The sequence below is a fragment of the Taurulus bubalis genome (assembly GCF_910589615.1).
Source record: "Taurulus bubalis genome assembly, chromosome: 21".
NCBI classification, from domain to species: domain Eukaryota; kingdom Metazoa; phylum Chordata; class Actinopteri; order Perciformes; family Cottidae; genus Taurulus; species Taurulus bubalis.
In genome coordinates this window covers 6,576,163-6,591,858 of record NC_136609.1, presented here as the reverse complement: position 1 = coordinate 6,591,858, position 15,696 = coordinate 6,576,163, and the positions used below count along the sequence as shown (strand labels likewise).

The following is a 15,696-nucleotide window of genomic DNA, read 5'->3' as shown; positions in this document are numbered from 1 at the left end:
ATCTTCCTTTACGAAAGGAAAGGAGATAATGCCGACCGACAATTCCTTGCGGCGGCAACATTTACAGTGACGTTTCATTCGGCGGTTCACGAGAACAAAACATGAAGAGAAACACAGATCATGTAAATAATCATTTGCATAACTTCTGTATTGATATTCTCTCTCTGGTGTTGAACTGCAGCCTCAGCTCTGTTACAGAAGCTTTAATAAAAGTGTTAAACTGGACGAGCTCTTCAGGCTTTTTGATTATCATCTTTTGAATCAACTATTTTGTCACATTACAATAAAACACTATCAAGTCAACAGTTCTAGGTCACACTGAGTTGTGAAGTGTTTCATAAACTGTTGTCTGCATATTCTTATGTTCAGATTATAATCTGCATATAAATCATAAGCACGTAATGGGATATGAGACAGTGTGAGAACGTATTTAATTCAGCATGTTTGAAAGAGACAGTTTAGTAACTTTGTACTCTGAAAAATACCTTGGTTTCACTTTCATACTCCTTTCATCCTCCTCATCAGAACTGCACATATCAGAGGCTTCCCAGCCTGTGACTCAAGGTAATGGATACATTCTTTGGATAAAAGCATCAGCTAAATGTAATGTAATGGTCTAAGCGGACCTGGGTGAACCAAATATCGGAAGATGGGAGAACCCTAGAGTATTGGAAGGACGGAAAATGTTCATCTGAATTTGTATACACTAGCGGTTGTGTTTCTCTACATCTGTGCCTGTGAAAGTTTTCTAAAGCAGGCGAAATGGTCTCAAAAACAAAAAAAACCTGAAGTACACCGTGGAAATGTTGCTATTTTTAAATACAAATTGATAACATGTTGTCCCGAATAACATAAGCACGGTATCATGAAGACAGACACCATATTAATAAGTTCATAATTTATGTATTGGCATTCGTTCATTTATTCAATTTAAAGCTTCATACTCTAAAGTCACGCAGCCGGTTTTACATTTATTGTCCACTTGGTGGCGCCGCAGAGCAAGTGAAGCAGCATGAGCGAACCAATCGGATGGAAAGCTTCAGGAAGCTTCATCTCGCCGTCACTGCTGTACAATACTATAGTTTTGTCGCGTGTCAAGTTGTTTAAAATTGCATCAGGAGGCAGCAAAAAAAGGGCAGCAACAAAAACAGAGTTCTCAGGTCGGATGTCTGGATCTAAACAAAAAACCAGACTCGATCCACACGGAGACGCCGCTCGTCCTGCGGTGTCAGACGTTGGGTGAGCAGGGGAAGACGATGTGTATAGAATAAGCCATTTAAAATGTGATTCTGTGGTTCTCAACTGGTCCGACCCGCCATCAGCCTGAACGGTTCCAAATAGAGGAACACGCAACTTGTTTGTATTTAATGAAAAGATGGTGCAGTTTGAACCTGAGATAGTACCAGAATATGTCAGCATTATCAGCATTAGATGCCGACTCTGCCTCAGGGAATTACCCACAATTCATCGCAATGTGACGTTAAACACGCGTCTTTTTACTTTTAACCGAATTGTTTGCAATTATGTGTATTTTTATACATACAGTTGTGTGAAAAAGTGCATGCCCCCTTCCTGATTTCTTGTCTTTTTGCATGTTTGTCACACTTAAATGTTTCAGATCAAACAAATTTAAAGATGAGAAAGATAACACAGTGCAGTTTTTAAATTAAGGTTTTTATTGTGTTTAAAAGTGATTGAAACCTAATCACTGGTTGGGCAACCCTTAGCAGCAACAACTGCAATCAAGCGTTTGTGATAACTGGCAATGAGTCTTTTACAGGCTGTAGAGGAATTTTGGCCAACTAATCTTTGTGAATTGTAATTCAGTCACATTGGAGGGTTTTCGAGCATGAACCGCCTTTTTAAGGTCATGCCACAGCATCTCAATCGGATTCAGGTCGGGACTTTGACTAGGCCACTCCAAAGTCTTCATTTGGTTTTTCTTAAGCCGTTCAGAGGTGGACTTACTGGTGTGTTTTGATCATTGTTCTGCTGCAGAACCAAAGTTTACTGTTGGTATGATGTTCCTTTTCTGAAATGCCGTGTTACTTTTATGCCAGATGTAATGGGACATACACTTTCCATAAAGTTCAACTTCTGTCTCGTCAGTCCAGAGCAAAACTGAGACGAGCCTTTATGTTCTTTTTGCTCAGCATTGGTTTTCGTCTTGGAACTCCGCCATGCAGGCCGTCTCTTTCTCACGGTGGAGTCATGAACACTGACCTTAATTAAGGCAAGTGAGGCCTGCAGTTCTTTGGATGTTGTTCTGGGGTCTTTTGTGACCTCTTGGATGAGTCGTCGTTGCGATTTCAATGCGATTCAATTTTAACTTAGAATTTTATTCAAGTTGTATCAAAACAGTTGCTGATCCCCAGTGAGATTTGTTGTTGTTTATACAGAACAAATAACAAACGGACACAATTGGAACAGAAATGAACTCACTCAGTTATAGCAGCTGTGCTCTGATTGTCACCTGACCTGTAAACTTTAAAATCAGCTTTGTGAGCAGTAGAAAAAGGAAATTAACTCCTAAAGTTTGAAAGGCTGGAACAAAACCTAAATGTACAAAACATTTTCTTACATGAGTTATCAGTGATGTGCAACAACGCCGCCTGTAGTCAGCAACAAGGCAACTGTGGGTCCTTACAAGTGTTGCGGTTGACACGGTGCTGCCAACTCCAAATAAGGCACTTTTTGAAAAGATTATTCAGCCATTTAAAAGTAATTTCTGCAAGGCAATTCATTAAAGTACGATAAATATAAAGCATTAAAAATAAATAGTGATCTATTTCAACAATTTTGTCAGAGCAGTGATTTCCTAGCTCTCTCCGCTTGTGGGAGACAGCATAATGTCCATATATTTGGCCACAGGGAGGCGTCTTCAGACTCCGCCTCCTCGCCTGCTGTGGTGGATAAGGCTTCCCATCAGCCGTGGCTGGGGGCGGAACGAGCCCAGGCACTTTACGTCTTCTGGAGCGTCAGAGGCTCACAGGGCGGTCTCAAAGATAACCAGGTTACCGCCCGCCGTTTCTGCGTGTCCGTTTGGCACCTTGGGATGGCTCCTGCTGTCGTACGCCTGAAGAGACAGCGTTTACAATGTAAGACTGACGAGATAGAAGCGGCTCGCATCTTGAAGCGCGTGTAAAGCTGCCAGCTCACCTGTTTAGCTGCCTCCATTAAAGCTGCTGCCTCCTGCTTGCCAGTCTGCTGCACCATTTTGTAGAAGATCCCGTCTGGGTCTTGCAGCAGGGTGTACGGCTCGTCATAGGCATGGATTCTCCCGGCATCCAGAACCTGCAGACAACACACGCGTGAGCATTGCTGAAAAGTCATTTGTTCCCCAGTGGTATATCTTAAGTCAGTAACTTTAGTTTGATTTAGGAAATGTGCCATTTAGATTCAGGTTTGTGATTCAGAGCAACAGTTCAGCTGCTGCCATTTAGACACCTGCCTCCCAACACAATGGAATTTAATTAGTGGAGCTCAGTGGGTTGGCAGTGAGCTCTGTGATTATTGCTGTAAAGTCCACAGATGACTCACTTGTGAGGTGGAGCCAGAAAGCTCAGACTAAAGTCTCAACACGAAATAAAGCCAACCCAACCTGCGTGGTTAGATGTGTCCCTGTGTGTCAGATGTACTTTGGGCTTAAAAGCATAATTTAGCAGTCAAGAGTAAGATAACACAATGTTTCATTGCTGTCGTCTTGTGGTTTTAGGTTCTCATTTTGCAGCCAGCTGTGTGGTCGGTTCACACTGATTTGGTTGAACGGACCTTTAAAAAAGGCGTAAAGTTCAACATCGGCAGCATCAACTGCTCAGGTGGACATTCCATCTTCCTAAAAAACGGGTTAATTGCCGAGTTTGACAAGTGTCCAGGACTACAATCCCCAGTTTTTAGCAACAAACGGAGGCTGCAGGATACGAGAATATTTAGTGCGGTGACAACAGAGCAGAGCACTTACTAGCTGATGTATTTAAACACACGGACAGAAATCAAACTTAAGATGTATAATACGAGATGGGAGCTTTCTAATGCCTCTTAACGGCTCTCAACATGGCGACCGTGTAGCTCATGGTGCTAACAATGTTAGCTGATGGTGGGAGGAGCTCAGCTGTCAGTGCCAAAGAGCTTTCATCATGAACACATGTCTAAAACACATTATTATGTATCAGACTGTTTGATTTGAACTATGTTGACCTAATGCAAACATCTGGACTAAAAGATAAAACTACATGAACAAGTTATTTGTCCTAGAATCCACGAGTCAGCGGCCTCACCAGAATCCTGTCGCTGTCTACGATGGTGTTGAGACGATGAGCGATCGTGAGCACGGTGCATTCGCTGAACTTGTCCCGGATGGTTTTCTGGATCAGCTCATCTGTCCTGCAGATGAATGAAGTCTTTGATGATGTCATCTGAACGATGGCTTCAACACAAGTATATCATGAGGTGCGGCATATGCACACATCTCTTTCTAGCTCAAAACAAACACAACAGCTGAGTAGCATCGTGCATTCTTTGCCGTCTCACAGTACCTGGGGTCCACGTTGGCCGTGGCCTCGTCGACCACCAGGATGCGGTTCTTCCTCAGGACGGCTCTGGCCAGACACACCAGCTGCCTCTGGCCCACGCTGAAGTTGGAGCCCGACTCGGCCAGAACCGTCTCCAGCTTCCCCGGCAGCTCCTCCACCACAGACTTGAGCTGCACCTGGGAACACGGAGGAGTGTTTGCCCGACGCGCTCCACATCAGAGCTAGAAACACAACTCTTGAGCCGAGTGGACGCTTACCCCCTCTAGAGCATTCCACAGGTCTTCATCACTGTGCTGGCTGAAAGGGTCCAGGTTCTTCCTCATGGAGCCTGTGAACAGCACCGGGTCCTGGAGAACAGAGGAACGACAGTTAGACTCAGCACACGCACACGCTGGATGTCTCACATCTAAAATACACATTATACGTCTTTCCCGTTGTACAAGTTATCAATCTAGATCGTTTTGGTGCGAGTTGCTAAATGTTGTCGGGTAGAGAAAGTAAATGAGGTGAGCGGATGTTCACCTGAGGGATGATGGACATCTTCTGGCGCAGGTCGTGGAGGCCGATCTCAGAGGTCAGAACACCGTCGATGTAGATCTTCCCCTGAGGCTCTGCCAGGCGGAACAGAGCCGAGACCAGAGAGCTTTTCCCGGCTCCTGTTCGACCCACGATGCCAACCTGACGCAGGAAAGAAGAGTCTAGTTTAGTAGAAGAGCTGAGCGTTAACATGTTGTCCTCTGGAGACAAAAAGAGATGTCCAACCTTCTCTTTGGGTCGGAACATCGCCGTCATGTTTTTCAGAACCAGTGGTCCGTCGCTGCTGTAGGAGAAGTTGACCCGGTCAAAGGTCACCAGGCCTTTATTGGGCCAATCAGGAGGAGGCCGCTTCTGGGTTTCCCAGGGTGCTTCACTCTCCAGTTCAGTGTACTCCATCACTCTCTCCACTGACGTCATCTGAAGACCATAAAGTTGGATTACACCAGTGGCTCTCAAACCTTTTGTCACGCCGCACTCTGGAGGAAGAAGAATGTTCATGTTCTGCCGCCCCAACAAAATGCTCCATGCTGAATTTTTATTGGAATCAGTTTTTGTGACTCATCACCATCAGACAAAAACTAACAATATGTGCCGTCACTTTGTTAGAACAATACAAATAAAGTTCTATCTGTGCAAAAAAATAAGTAATATTTGGCAAAATAAATAGCTTATTGTGGCTACAATTAACCTGTTATGCACTGAGTGCAGATAGTGAGTTGCAGGCCGCTCTTAATTCATGCTTAATGTTGAGCTTCGACCTGTATTCTGTTTTGAGAGGCAAACGTAAAACACGTGAGCGAGCAGAACCCGTCATCTATTATTAATGACTTAGTTGTATGTGTACTTTTGTAATATGTGAAGTTCTCAATATTTCCTCTGCGCCCCATAGTTTGAGAACCACTGTGCACGCAATATCTGCATAGCAAACGCAACTGGCAGAAATCCTTCAGCTAAAAATACAAGTTGTAGATACAAAGACAAATAGCGTATGTTACCATGTTCTCCACCTCGGCACTCTGCCTGACACCCCACTGGAACATTCCCATCAGCGTGACAGAGTAGGTCAGAGCCAGACCAACGGAGCCGGCGTCCAGCTCTAACAGAACCAGGGTTTAGTTCACAACCTTTCAACTAAACAACGACGTATTTGAACACGTCGGATGTTGTGGTGGACAGCAGTACAAAGTCAGTGTTAAATGTTTCAGATCAAGTCTTCCTTACGGTCTCTGAGCAGCAGGGAGCCAAAGGTGGTGACGGTAACAAAGATGGAGCACATGCCGTCAAGGCGGAGGGCGAACCAGCGAGAGGTGGTCAGGTACAGGAACCAGGCCGCTGTTCAGGAAAAGGAATACATCATCAACACCGGACTAACTCATATTTAAGGATGGTTGAGCTAAGAGTACTGAGGAGAACCTGAGTGCAGATCCTGATGATCATCAAAGGCTTTCTGGAACCTCTCCTCCGCTCCAAAGGCTCTGATCGTCCACAGGCCCTGAAGAGACGAGGACAGGTGGGAGAACACCGGACTCCGCGCTGCAGGGACGACGAAGCTAGAGTCAACGCCTCCGTTCAACAGCTCAGTTGGAGTTTACATCCGTGACTTTCCAAAATGTAAATGAAAACAGCACGCATGCTATTTCGTGGGGCACTTACTGGTGGACTCGAGGCGCTTGATGTTTCTGGAGGTCTGCAGGAAGTAGCGGCGCACGTAGATGAAGACGAGTAACAGGGGCAGAACGGGGATGAGGATCCAGGGGATCACGGACACGGACACACAGACAACGCCGATAATCTGCAGGAACACCTGCTCAGAGAGAAAACACCCGCTGACTGATTACTGATGCTGGTTTAAGCTACAAACATGCAGAAACAAGTGGTTCTAATGACTTGCATTACATTCACATTAACCCTCTCGCTGCCACAACATCTATTCAATCGGCAGCTCATTTCAGACGTGGAGTGTGAAACATGGCTGAAATGGGCTGCCGATTGGCCAAACACTTATTTGGTCTCTGAAGCATTAATTAATGAGCGTTGTGAGTGAGAGACAAGAACTGGAATTCCTTATTTAACATCAATCTGTTCCCATGCACGACCATATTCTGTTCACATTTGTACACTCACTTCATGATATTCACTGCCATAAAAGAGTTATTGTCAATCTAATTGTTGCCTAATAGGAGTCCCATCTCGGGGGGACAGGAGACAACTCTGTAACTTCATTAAAACCCGCTTCACAAAGACAGGATGTTGAAATGGAGGCAGGGTTTTTAGAGCTTTTTTGGCGATCTCAGGATACTCTGCCTCGATTTTAATCCAGAACACAGTGTTGAAACAAACTTTTAAGTTTCATTTTTGGGGAAACGTATCACGTAACCTCTTGACAGATGTCAAGAGGTTACGTGATAAGGATAATATTATGAACCCAGACACGAGGGCGTTTGATGTTCCGGCGTTTTTGGGATTTCCACAACAAGTATAAAGCAGAACTCGTGGTTATTTCCATGGTGAAAGGCGGAAATGAAAACTGCTTGCACAGAGATAAGAATGACTCGACTATGTAGACTGTAATCCAAACAGTTCAGTTTGTCAGGTGCAACATTTATGACAGTGTTGGTCAGTTTGTCTGCTTGACAATCACATTGAGCTGCAATAAAAATGATTGAAGTGAGATGAACAGACTGAAAACTTTATCTTATTAAATAAAATATGTTGACAAAGTTTTCCGTTGGGGACAATTTGCGGTTGAAAAAAGGTAATAAATTGCAATATATCGCAATACTCAATGTATCGCAGTATTGTGATAATATCGTATCGGGGGCCTCTGGTGATTCCCACCCCTACAGCCCAGTAGTAGTTGTGTGGATCTACTGAATAGCCAAGAGGCTCTTGGCCGGTTCATTGCCGTGAAGTTTCTCCTCACCTGAATGAAGTCCACAAAGATCCACGGCATGTTAGAGTCCAGCTGGCCGATGTCCTTTGAGAACCGGTTCAAGACTCGTCCTGAGGGGAGAGAATATAGAGATCATCACGCTGTGGGATTATGAACTTGAGTCATTCTTTTTTATTTATTTGAGTGTGTTTAAAAAAAAAAAAAAAAGATATTTATTTTGATTTTACAACTTTTCAACTACAGAACTCTAGAACTTTACAGATACAAAAGAAAGATGGAAAGAGAAAACCACAAAATTAGTTAGAAGAATAAAAATAAATAAACAACCACAACAAATAATAAGCACATTCGCACATCACCAGTCTGAACCTAAGTACATCTTGGTTATATCATCAGTTCAAGTCAGCATCGGTACCAGTGTTTTTAAAAGTCCAGTCCTGGGGGTCCACCATGTCTAAGACCGGTTTCCATATCTTGACCAATCCCTTGACATTGTCATGAGGGTCAACATTTCCAGAGGAAGAACTTCCAAAATCCCCTTATACCAATCGTCCGTAGAAGGGGTATCTTTAGAAATCCAGAATTTTTAAGAGACTTCAGTCATTCTAACATTTAGTTTTTTACTTTATATTAATGTGGATAATCTTCTGAGCAAAGCTCTTTGATGACATGATTTACCCTCACAATTTCGTAACGCTCCAATGATTTTCGGAGCAAACACGATGTCAAAAGGCTCGCAAAGGGTTCCAACAATTCGTGACCACTCTTTAATCCAATTTCAGAGCTGTATTTCATATTTGACCTTTATTTAACCAGATAATAAAAATGCATTTTATTTGGAGTCGCCTTTCAAGGCACCCAAGGTCGCCTTACAATTACAATACAATAATACAGGGTAAAAGATAAGCATTGAGAACCGGTTCTCATTTACATGACCTAAGAGCAGCAACAGGAAGCAAGTCGTTATAAATATAATATGTACAATACATTAAAAATAAACTGTGATCCTGGAGAAGCAGCCGCAGGGATCCGAGTCATTTGTCATGAGTTATTGAAGGAGGGTGTGGAGTTTTATCTTCGTTTGCAACTCATTGCAGTCGCTTTGGAGCACGGTGAGCAACTACTCCTCAAAACACCCAAACAGGGAGAGTTTGGGTGTTGAGGACGGGTTGTGTGAGCTACTTCTCCAAAGTTAGTGTATTACTAGGAGATGAGTTGAGAGTATTTTCTCCGCTTTACTTTGACGTCATAGGGATGGTTCTGGGCCCTCATCTAAAAACAGAGTACTCTGTTTATCTTGGTTTGTTCTGGTTAACTTCTCTGCTGGCTGAGAAAAAGCAGCTGCAGGACAGACTGATGTTTGCCTTCTTCATTTTTTATAAACTTCACTCAGGAATCTTCATATTTCATTGACATTTTAAATTGAGATATTGACTTTGTTGCTGCTATAGAAACAATATCTCGTTATATTTAAAATATAAATAAATTCTAATCCTGTTCTGAATTTATTCGTTTTTAACGCAATTATTCAGTCAAGAAAAAGAACCGATGAATATATACTAGAGTAGTAGTATCAATAGAATCCAAACCATACCCATCTCCTCTGCCTGCTTTGGTTCGTTAGTTTGGAGTCACCAGAGTTACACAATACCACTAATCGATGGAGGCAGCTCCTGTTCTACCAGCTAAATGTTTCCATCTAGAGGAGTCTGGTGGTTTGAAGAGAGCATCGCTAGCTTCAGTTCCCCGTCGTAAAGGGCTGTCTGACAGCAAGGTAAAGTGTGGAGAATACGTTGCGCTCATGGTCTGCTCTCGTTCTCCCGTCTGTTTCTAGACTCAACGCAAAGATGACCGGGGACAATATAAAGCTTCTTAATAACTTGAGTCGAAATACGACCAAATATATAATGTAATGTTTGAACTTACCAATAGGGTTGATGTCAAAGAAGTGCACAGGTGTCCCGATTATGGCGTGGAACATGCGGTCGTGCAGAGACTGAGCGGCCTTCACCAGCACGTGGAACAGGGAAATATTCCTGATGAAGCCGAAAATGATGGTAGCAACAGTCAAACCTGTAGAGACAGGCAGCAGAGTGCTCTCTTTACGCCTCTGTGTACTGTGGGCTTTTTCACAGTACAACATGTGCCGTCTGATTACCTCCATAAACACTCAGGTAGAAGTTGGTGTCCAGCTCCGCCGTGACGTTCAGTCCGTTCTGGATGACCGTGCTGTTGACGGCTGACGTCAGCCTTTCCTGCTCGTCGGCCCTGATGGTGTCAACATGTTACCACGTTACATGAAAAGAATGGAAGCTAAACTGATGATGAATGTACAGCCAATTCTTCTCTCTTCAGTTGTTTTCAAACGTACCAGTGAGCCAGCCACCAGTCCTGCAGGATGTACGATAACTAGAAGATAAGAGATAACAGGCTTATAAGTGTTTCTCTTTAGGTTCTTCTGATTACAGACAACTTTGTTCCTCACTGAACAACAACAAATGACAGTGACATAAACGTCTCCGGTACCTGAGCCAGAAGGTTCATCAGTATGACTAAAAGCAGAACCACGACGTTGGCCCCAGCTTTCAGGTATCGGACGTAGATAGCCACTCCAATGTTTCCCTGAGCGCGACTCTCCTCTGCTACCGCCTGCACCGTCTCTGCCTGAGGGGACGACCATGATCACACGTCATGACTCAGCAGTTTCACAGATTACAAACCACACAACACTTTAGCACAACACTATTGAGGAGGACTTAAGATTCTGTGAAATAGAAGCAAGAAAACAATGGCATTGTCATATTTAACAACCCCTTTCTTCAAAACTTTCAGTCAGTGACATAAAGGGGTATTTAAAATATAAGTAAATGTGGTGAACCTGTTACACATTCGGCAATAGAAAGTCCCATCATCTTTTGCGTATTCTTCCCTCACTATTCAGTAAAGGACGTTGAGGCGTTCTGAAAGGATGTTACACACCGTCTACTAACGTCTACTAATGTCTACTAATGTCTTCTACTCCAACACGCAGAACAGAAATTCTAGTAGGTGAGTTACTCGGAAGGTTTTGGCACAACACCGGTTGCTGTCGGTATGCTAGTCGTCTTAGCCCGCTGCTTGGAGCTGAACAACCATTTGTGTCAAACCGAATGCCGACATTGGTCAACTGAAATCGGGTGTTTCTGTGAACACTCTTCAAAAGACGCCATTACGCGTGGCACGGGTCAGATTGAAGCAGTGATGTACAAACCGGTAGCTGGTCTCCGTCTTTGACCGAGTGCACGGAGGAGGTCTGTGAGTTTTGGGACAGAGTCCTGGTCCTGGCCAGGCTGTCTTGAGGAGGCTGCAGCTCCTCCTCCTCCTTCAGCAGGGAGGTGAAATCCACACCGGACCGCTGGAGCTCTGCATACTTCCCCTTTGCCACCATGTGACCCTGAAATGGACACACACACAGTTAGGATACTCTACACATCTGTGACTGTTGACATTAACACTGCCAACACATAAACACCATCTCATCATGTAAACACACACACACACACTTTGATAAACATTTCCTCCAACAAAGATGGTGACGTCCTGCTCGTGACTCATCAGGCCGTGATGAAAGAAACAGAACAGTCTGCTCCACCAACAGCAGTTCTTCAGTTGGTCCTGAATCGTATACATTTGCTTACATAACAGCACTGTTATTTATGAAAAATAAAATAGGAATTATTCTCTGTATACCATGTAAGCCTGGGATGTGTCAGTGATCATAATCAGTATAAAAATACAAATAAAAAAATGTCCCTTTCTGAAACTGTGGAAGATAATATTGATATAGAGATATTGAGTATTTTTATTAAAATATGAAATCAACATCCATACTGCTCATAACTACCAAATATTCATAATATTTTCTGAATTTTAAAGTGTTTAAAGTTTGTTTGCATAATGCCACTGAAACTGAAGTACTACATCTTATCTTAGGATATGATTTTATCTTTTACAGAACTGTCTTAAGGAATCCCTGAAGTTAGGATGGCATAAACCCAGTCCTTTTATATTATTTAATTAAAATAAAAGGGAGTTTCCAGTTAGGATTTCTGAGGAGGGGTGAGATCAGAAGGGACACAGTCATGACTTTAGGAATAGCTTCTGTGATCAGAAGACTCGAGTTTAAACAGGATAAGCAGCCAGGACATGTTTCTGAAAGCCTGACATCATAGAATGCATGATTTAATGGGATCTAATGAGTTTCTATGGTTTGTCCTTAAGGGGCTGAGTATCATGAAGTGTGTAGCCAAAATACAGACAAAACAGATGATAGGAGATGAGGTTGAACTTCTAAAAACTAAATTAAAAACGCCACGAGTGTTGGAGAGCAAATCTGTCCAGACGGACAGGCTGCACGTGAGTCTGGGTACATGGGGATTATTTTACTCTGCAGAAACACCAACCTCCTTCAGGACCATGATCTGGTCGGCTGCCTTCAGGTACTGCAGCTGGTGGGTGACCAGGATCCGAGGCTTGTTCTTCAGGAGGCCACAGATGCACCTGATTCATGGACAAGCAGTGGAGACTGGGTCAGGAGTTATCATAAAACACTGTATGGAGAAACAAATCCCAAGTGGATGTACTGTATCTGTTTGCCCGTGTCTTATTGTAGCCGTTACATCAGTGTTAGTAAAACATATCCAAGCGGAAAGTGCAACAGGAAGAGTGGGGCCGACTTCAATTGTCTCCCTGAAACAAGCAGCGCCGCGCTGCTTCCTGGCTCGGCTTTAGTTCCAACACCGACAACCGTTTCTTCTTTTTTTTTCTATTGAATAATGCGGTTTTTCAGGAACCTTCACCTGCCGTGATCTAACGCTGGCAGCTTCCTGAAGCATTCCCTTGAAGGGCGTTGACCAGAATGCTCCAGTATTTTCCTGTTTGGTAGATCAGATGAACCCCCGCTGTGCAGTAACAGCCTGATCCTAAAGTTCAAATATGTGAACACGAGACTGATGTAACTCGTAGAAATCACTCACTGTTCAAAGAGGTGTCTCCCGACCTCGGCATCCACAGCGCTCAAAGGGTCGTCCAAGAGGTAGATGTCTGCGTCCTGGTACACAGCCCTGAGGGGACACACACACACACACGGACACACACACATAAGTATTATCTTTATTTATTTTAAAAAAGGCAACCAGAAACTACGTCAGTCAGTAAAAGAAAACGGTTGAATTCTTCTCACATTCATTAATATATTCTGACTGCAGTGACGATCTTTACTGATACACCAGTAGAAAAGGTGTCAAAGACAGACAGTCTACAGCAGTTTGCCATCTGGCAACTTTGAAACGTTCATTATCCTAAAATATTTAATTAAATCCTTTTTTAAGATATAAGGAAATATCTTAATGTTCAATAACAATAAAACTGCTTTGTGCTTTTCTGTACAAATATATACAAGTCATCATGACTTTTTCTAAGACTGACACTTCCTGTTACCATCACACAGAGCAAAAGCCATCAGGTTACTGGGAGAATTGGGACCGTCCTCTTACCTCGCCAGGTTGACGCGAGCCTTCTGTCCCCCGCTGAGGGTGGCCCCTCTGTCCCCGATCAGAGTCAGGTCTCCGTCTGGGAGAAGCTCCATGTCCTGCACAAACAAAACATCTCATCAAGCATGTGTAAATAGGTTCCAATGTCGGCCAATTCAACCAGTAATGTGGGACACCACACACATTACTGGACAGTAGTGCACACAAAAGCTTAAAAGCACATCCCCTTTTTAGAAGAACTTTTGATGACGACATCGTAACCTCTTTGGTTCCGTCCAGACGGGCAGAGACGTTGATGGACGACAGAATGCTTCAATGGGACATTTCGTAAAAAAATTAAGAAACTCACTTTTCCAGCGTTTTTGCACGTACATTGGGCATCTGGAGATCCCACCAACCCACACACTGAAGAACTAAGACAACCCAGTTTGTTTTCATGGGCGGTCCGGATCAGACAAAAATGTGTTTCAACAATCCATTCAGATTTGGTTCTCCTTCCTACGCCACATGCAAGTTCATTAGAATATATGCGCCACATCTGGGGAAGCAGATTTGCGCTTAAAGAGACAGGAAGTAAAGCACGATTCAGGCAGAGAGTGAGAACAATAATGTGCCGTTTGAACATTAAAGCATGTTTTATAGACAATACTATTAAGTTTAGAGTTAATCGAACACTCGGCAGATGACTATCATGAAAATAAGCATTAGTTTACATTTTAAACTTAAGTTTAATAACACTAAATATAACAGAAGACTTGTCACATCACTAACTGGCTTATTCAGGGCCAAGAAAACAAGTTGCTACAGTTCAACTCTACCTTTTAGCCCACACATATTTAATCCTCTAGGAAAGTGAAGAAAATAGTTTGTTTCTGATTACACAAGCTGAGAACAACGGTGTTACTCAACACACCGAGTGAGTCAGCATAATGCTGCTCTCACTTTAACTACCACCACCAGGGTGTGTGTGTGTGTGTCACATCATAAAAAGGTCGAAGCAAAGACAATGTGCAGTTAAAAGTGGACACAGGACTCACCAGTGATTCATTTACATTCGTAACCTTGCTTTCTTGCCAGGTTCGAGAGACCGACTGTTGAGTGCAATCATAGTTCAATCTCTGGTCTTAAGAAATCTACCATGCTAACTCGAAGCCTCAGTGCAACATGAGGAAATGTGTGACCATGCACATATCAGCTTTACGATCCATGCGTCATCTACATTTGTCTGTTCAGTGAATCGCTTGTCCTCAGAATAGAAATATGTGATAATTTTTTTTGTCTAGAAAAATACTGCACTGTCCGTTACAACCGTCCCAGGCCCCGAACATCATTTTCAGAGGTAACCGCTCAACCACCGGTCTCCCCGGTACAAACCCTAACCCTGTTTATAGCAGTAGCAGCTAACAACCATTGAGGTCACCCACCTGCCAAATATGTTTTGTAAGTGCATACCCTTATTCACAATAATCGCAAACATACTTCTTGAAGTGTTTGGTGGCATTATTTTCTTCCCTTATATGTCATTGCTGTGCTTAATTCATTTTACAGTGAATATGCTGCTCCGTATAGTTATCATTATAGTTTACAGTTATCCAGGATGACGACGTCAATGTTGAGTGAAGTCAGACATATCAAAGAGATGCATTACTCAGGGTGAGATAAAACAAGATAAAAGATTGACTCAAGTACTTTTTTGTTACTGCAGATTCATGTCATTCAATTCAATCTCACCCTCTTTAGAGCGCAGGCTCTGAGAACTCTCTCGTACTTCTGGGGGTTGAGCTCCTTTCCAAACAAGATGTTACTGCGGATGGTTCCAGGGAACACCCAGGGCTGCTGGGCGGCGTACGTCAGCCGACCTTTGACCTGCAGCACCCCCTTTTCAGCAGGCAGCTCTCCGAGGATGGTGCTAAGCAGCGATGACTGGATGCACATGACGGCACAGGGGAAATGTGAAGACATGGAAAGGGAAAAACAAACTACCTGAGCCAAGGTTTTCTAAATCTGAAATGAAGAGAGTAGACATCGGACCTTTCCGGCTCCCACTGGTCCAATCACAGCCAACAGCTGGTTGGAGTTCAGAGTGAGGGAGATGTTCTGCAGAGATGGAGAATCCAGACTCTGCAGAGGTTCAAAACATATTTAAACATTAATGCATGAATCAGGTTTTTAAACCAACATACCAATCAGGCCTTATAACCTA

The 15,696-nt window shown here is 43.4% G+C and overlaps 1 protein-coding gene across 1 annotated transcript in view; it reads right to left on the bottom strand.

The window, feature by feature from the left end:
- Positions 1-1,678: 1,678 nt before the first annotated feature.
- The window catches only part of LOC306752735 (ATP-binding cassette sub-family C member 4-like), a gene marked incomplete at its 5' end in the record, with an annotated part of 30,733 nt that continues 16,715 nt past the window's right edge, over positions 1,679-15,696 (bottom strand). Inside the window, 22 exons of the mRNA XM_079236529.1 lie at positions 1,679-3,076; positions 3,160-3,294; positions 4,278-4,383; positions 4,536-4,708; positions 4,790-4,879; positions 5,055-5,210; positions 5,295-5,486; positions 6,065-6,165; positions 6,291-6,401; positions 6,483-6,602; positions 6,723-6,873; positions 7,993-8,072; positions 9,889-10,035; positions 10,121-10,230; positions 10,334-10,371; positions 10,489-10,626; positions 11,213-11,395; positions 12,405-12,501; positions 12,978-13,064; positions 13,497-13,591; positions 15,225-15,416; positions 15,525-15,614. Of these exons, the coding sequence (XP_079092655.1) occupies positions 2,987-3,076; positions 3,160-3,294; positions 4,278-4,383; positions 4,536-4,708; positions 4,790-4,879; positions 5,055-5,210; positions 5,295-5,486; positions 6,065-6,165; positions 6,291-6,401; positions 6,483-6,602; positions 6,723-6,873; positions 7,993-8,072; positions 9,889-10,035; positions 10,121-10,230; positions 10,334-10,371; positions 10,489-10,626; positions 11,213-11,395; positions 12,405-12,501; positions 12,978-13,064; positions 13,497-13,591; positions 15,225-15,416; positions 15,525-15,614 (2,682 nt within the window). The 3' untranslated portion in view covers positions 1,679-2,986. The remainder of the gene's footprint in view (positions 3,077-3,159; positions 3,295-4,277; positions 4,384-4,535; positions 4,709-4,789; positions 4,880-5,054; positions 5,211-5,294; positions 5,487-6,064; positions 6,166-6,290; positions 6,402-6,482; positions 6,603-6,722; positions 6,874-7,992; positions 8,073-9,888; positions 10,036-10,120; positions 10,231-10,333; positions 10,372-10,488; positions 10,627-11,212; positions 11,396-12,404; positions 12,502-12,977; positions 13,065-13,496; positions 13,592-15,224; positions 15,417-15,524; positions 15,615-15,696) is intronic.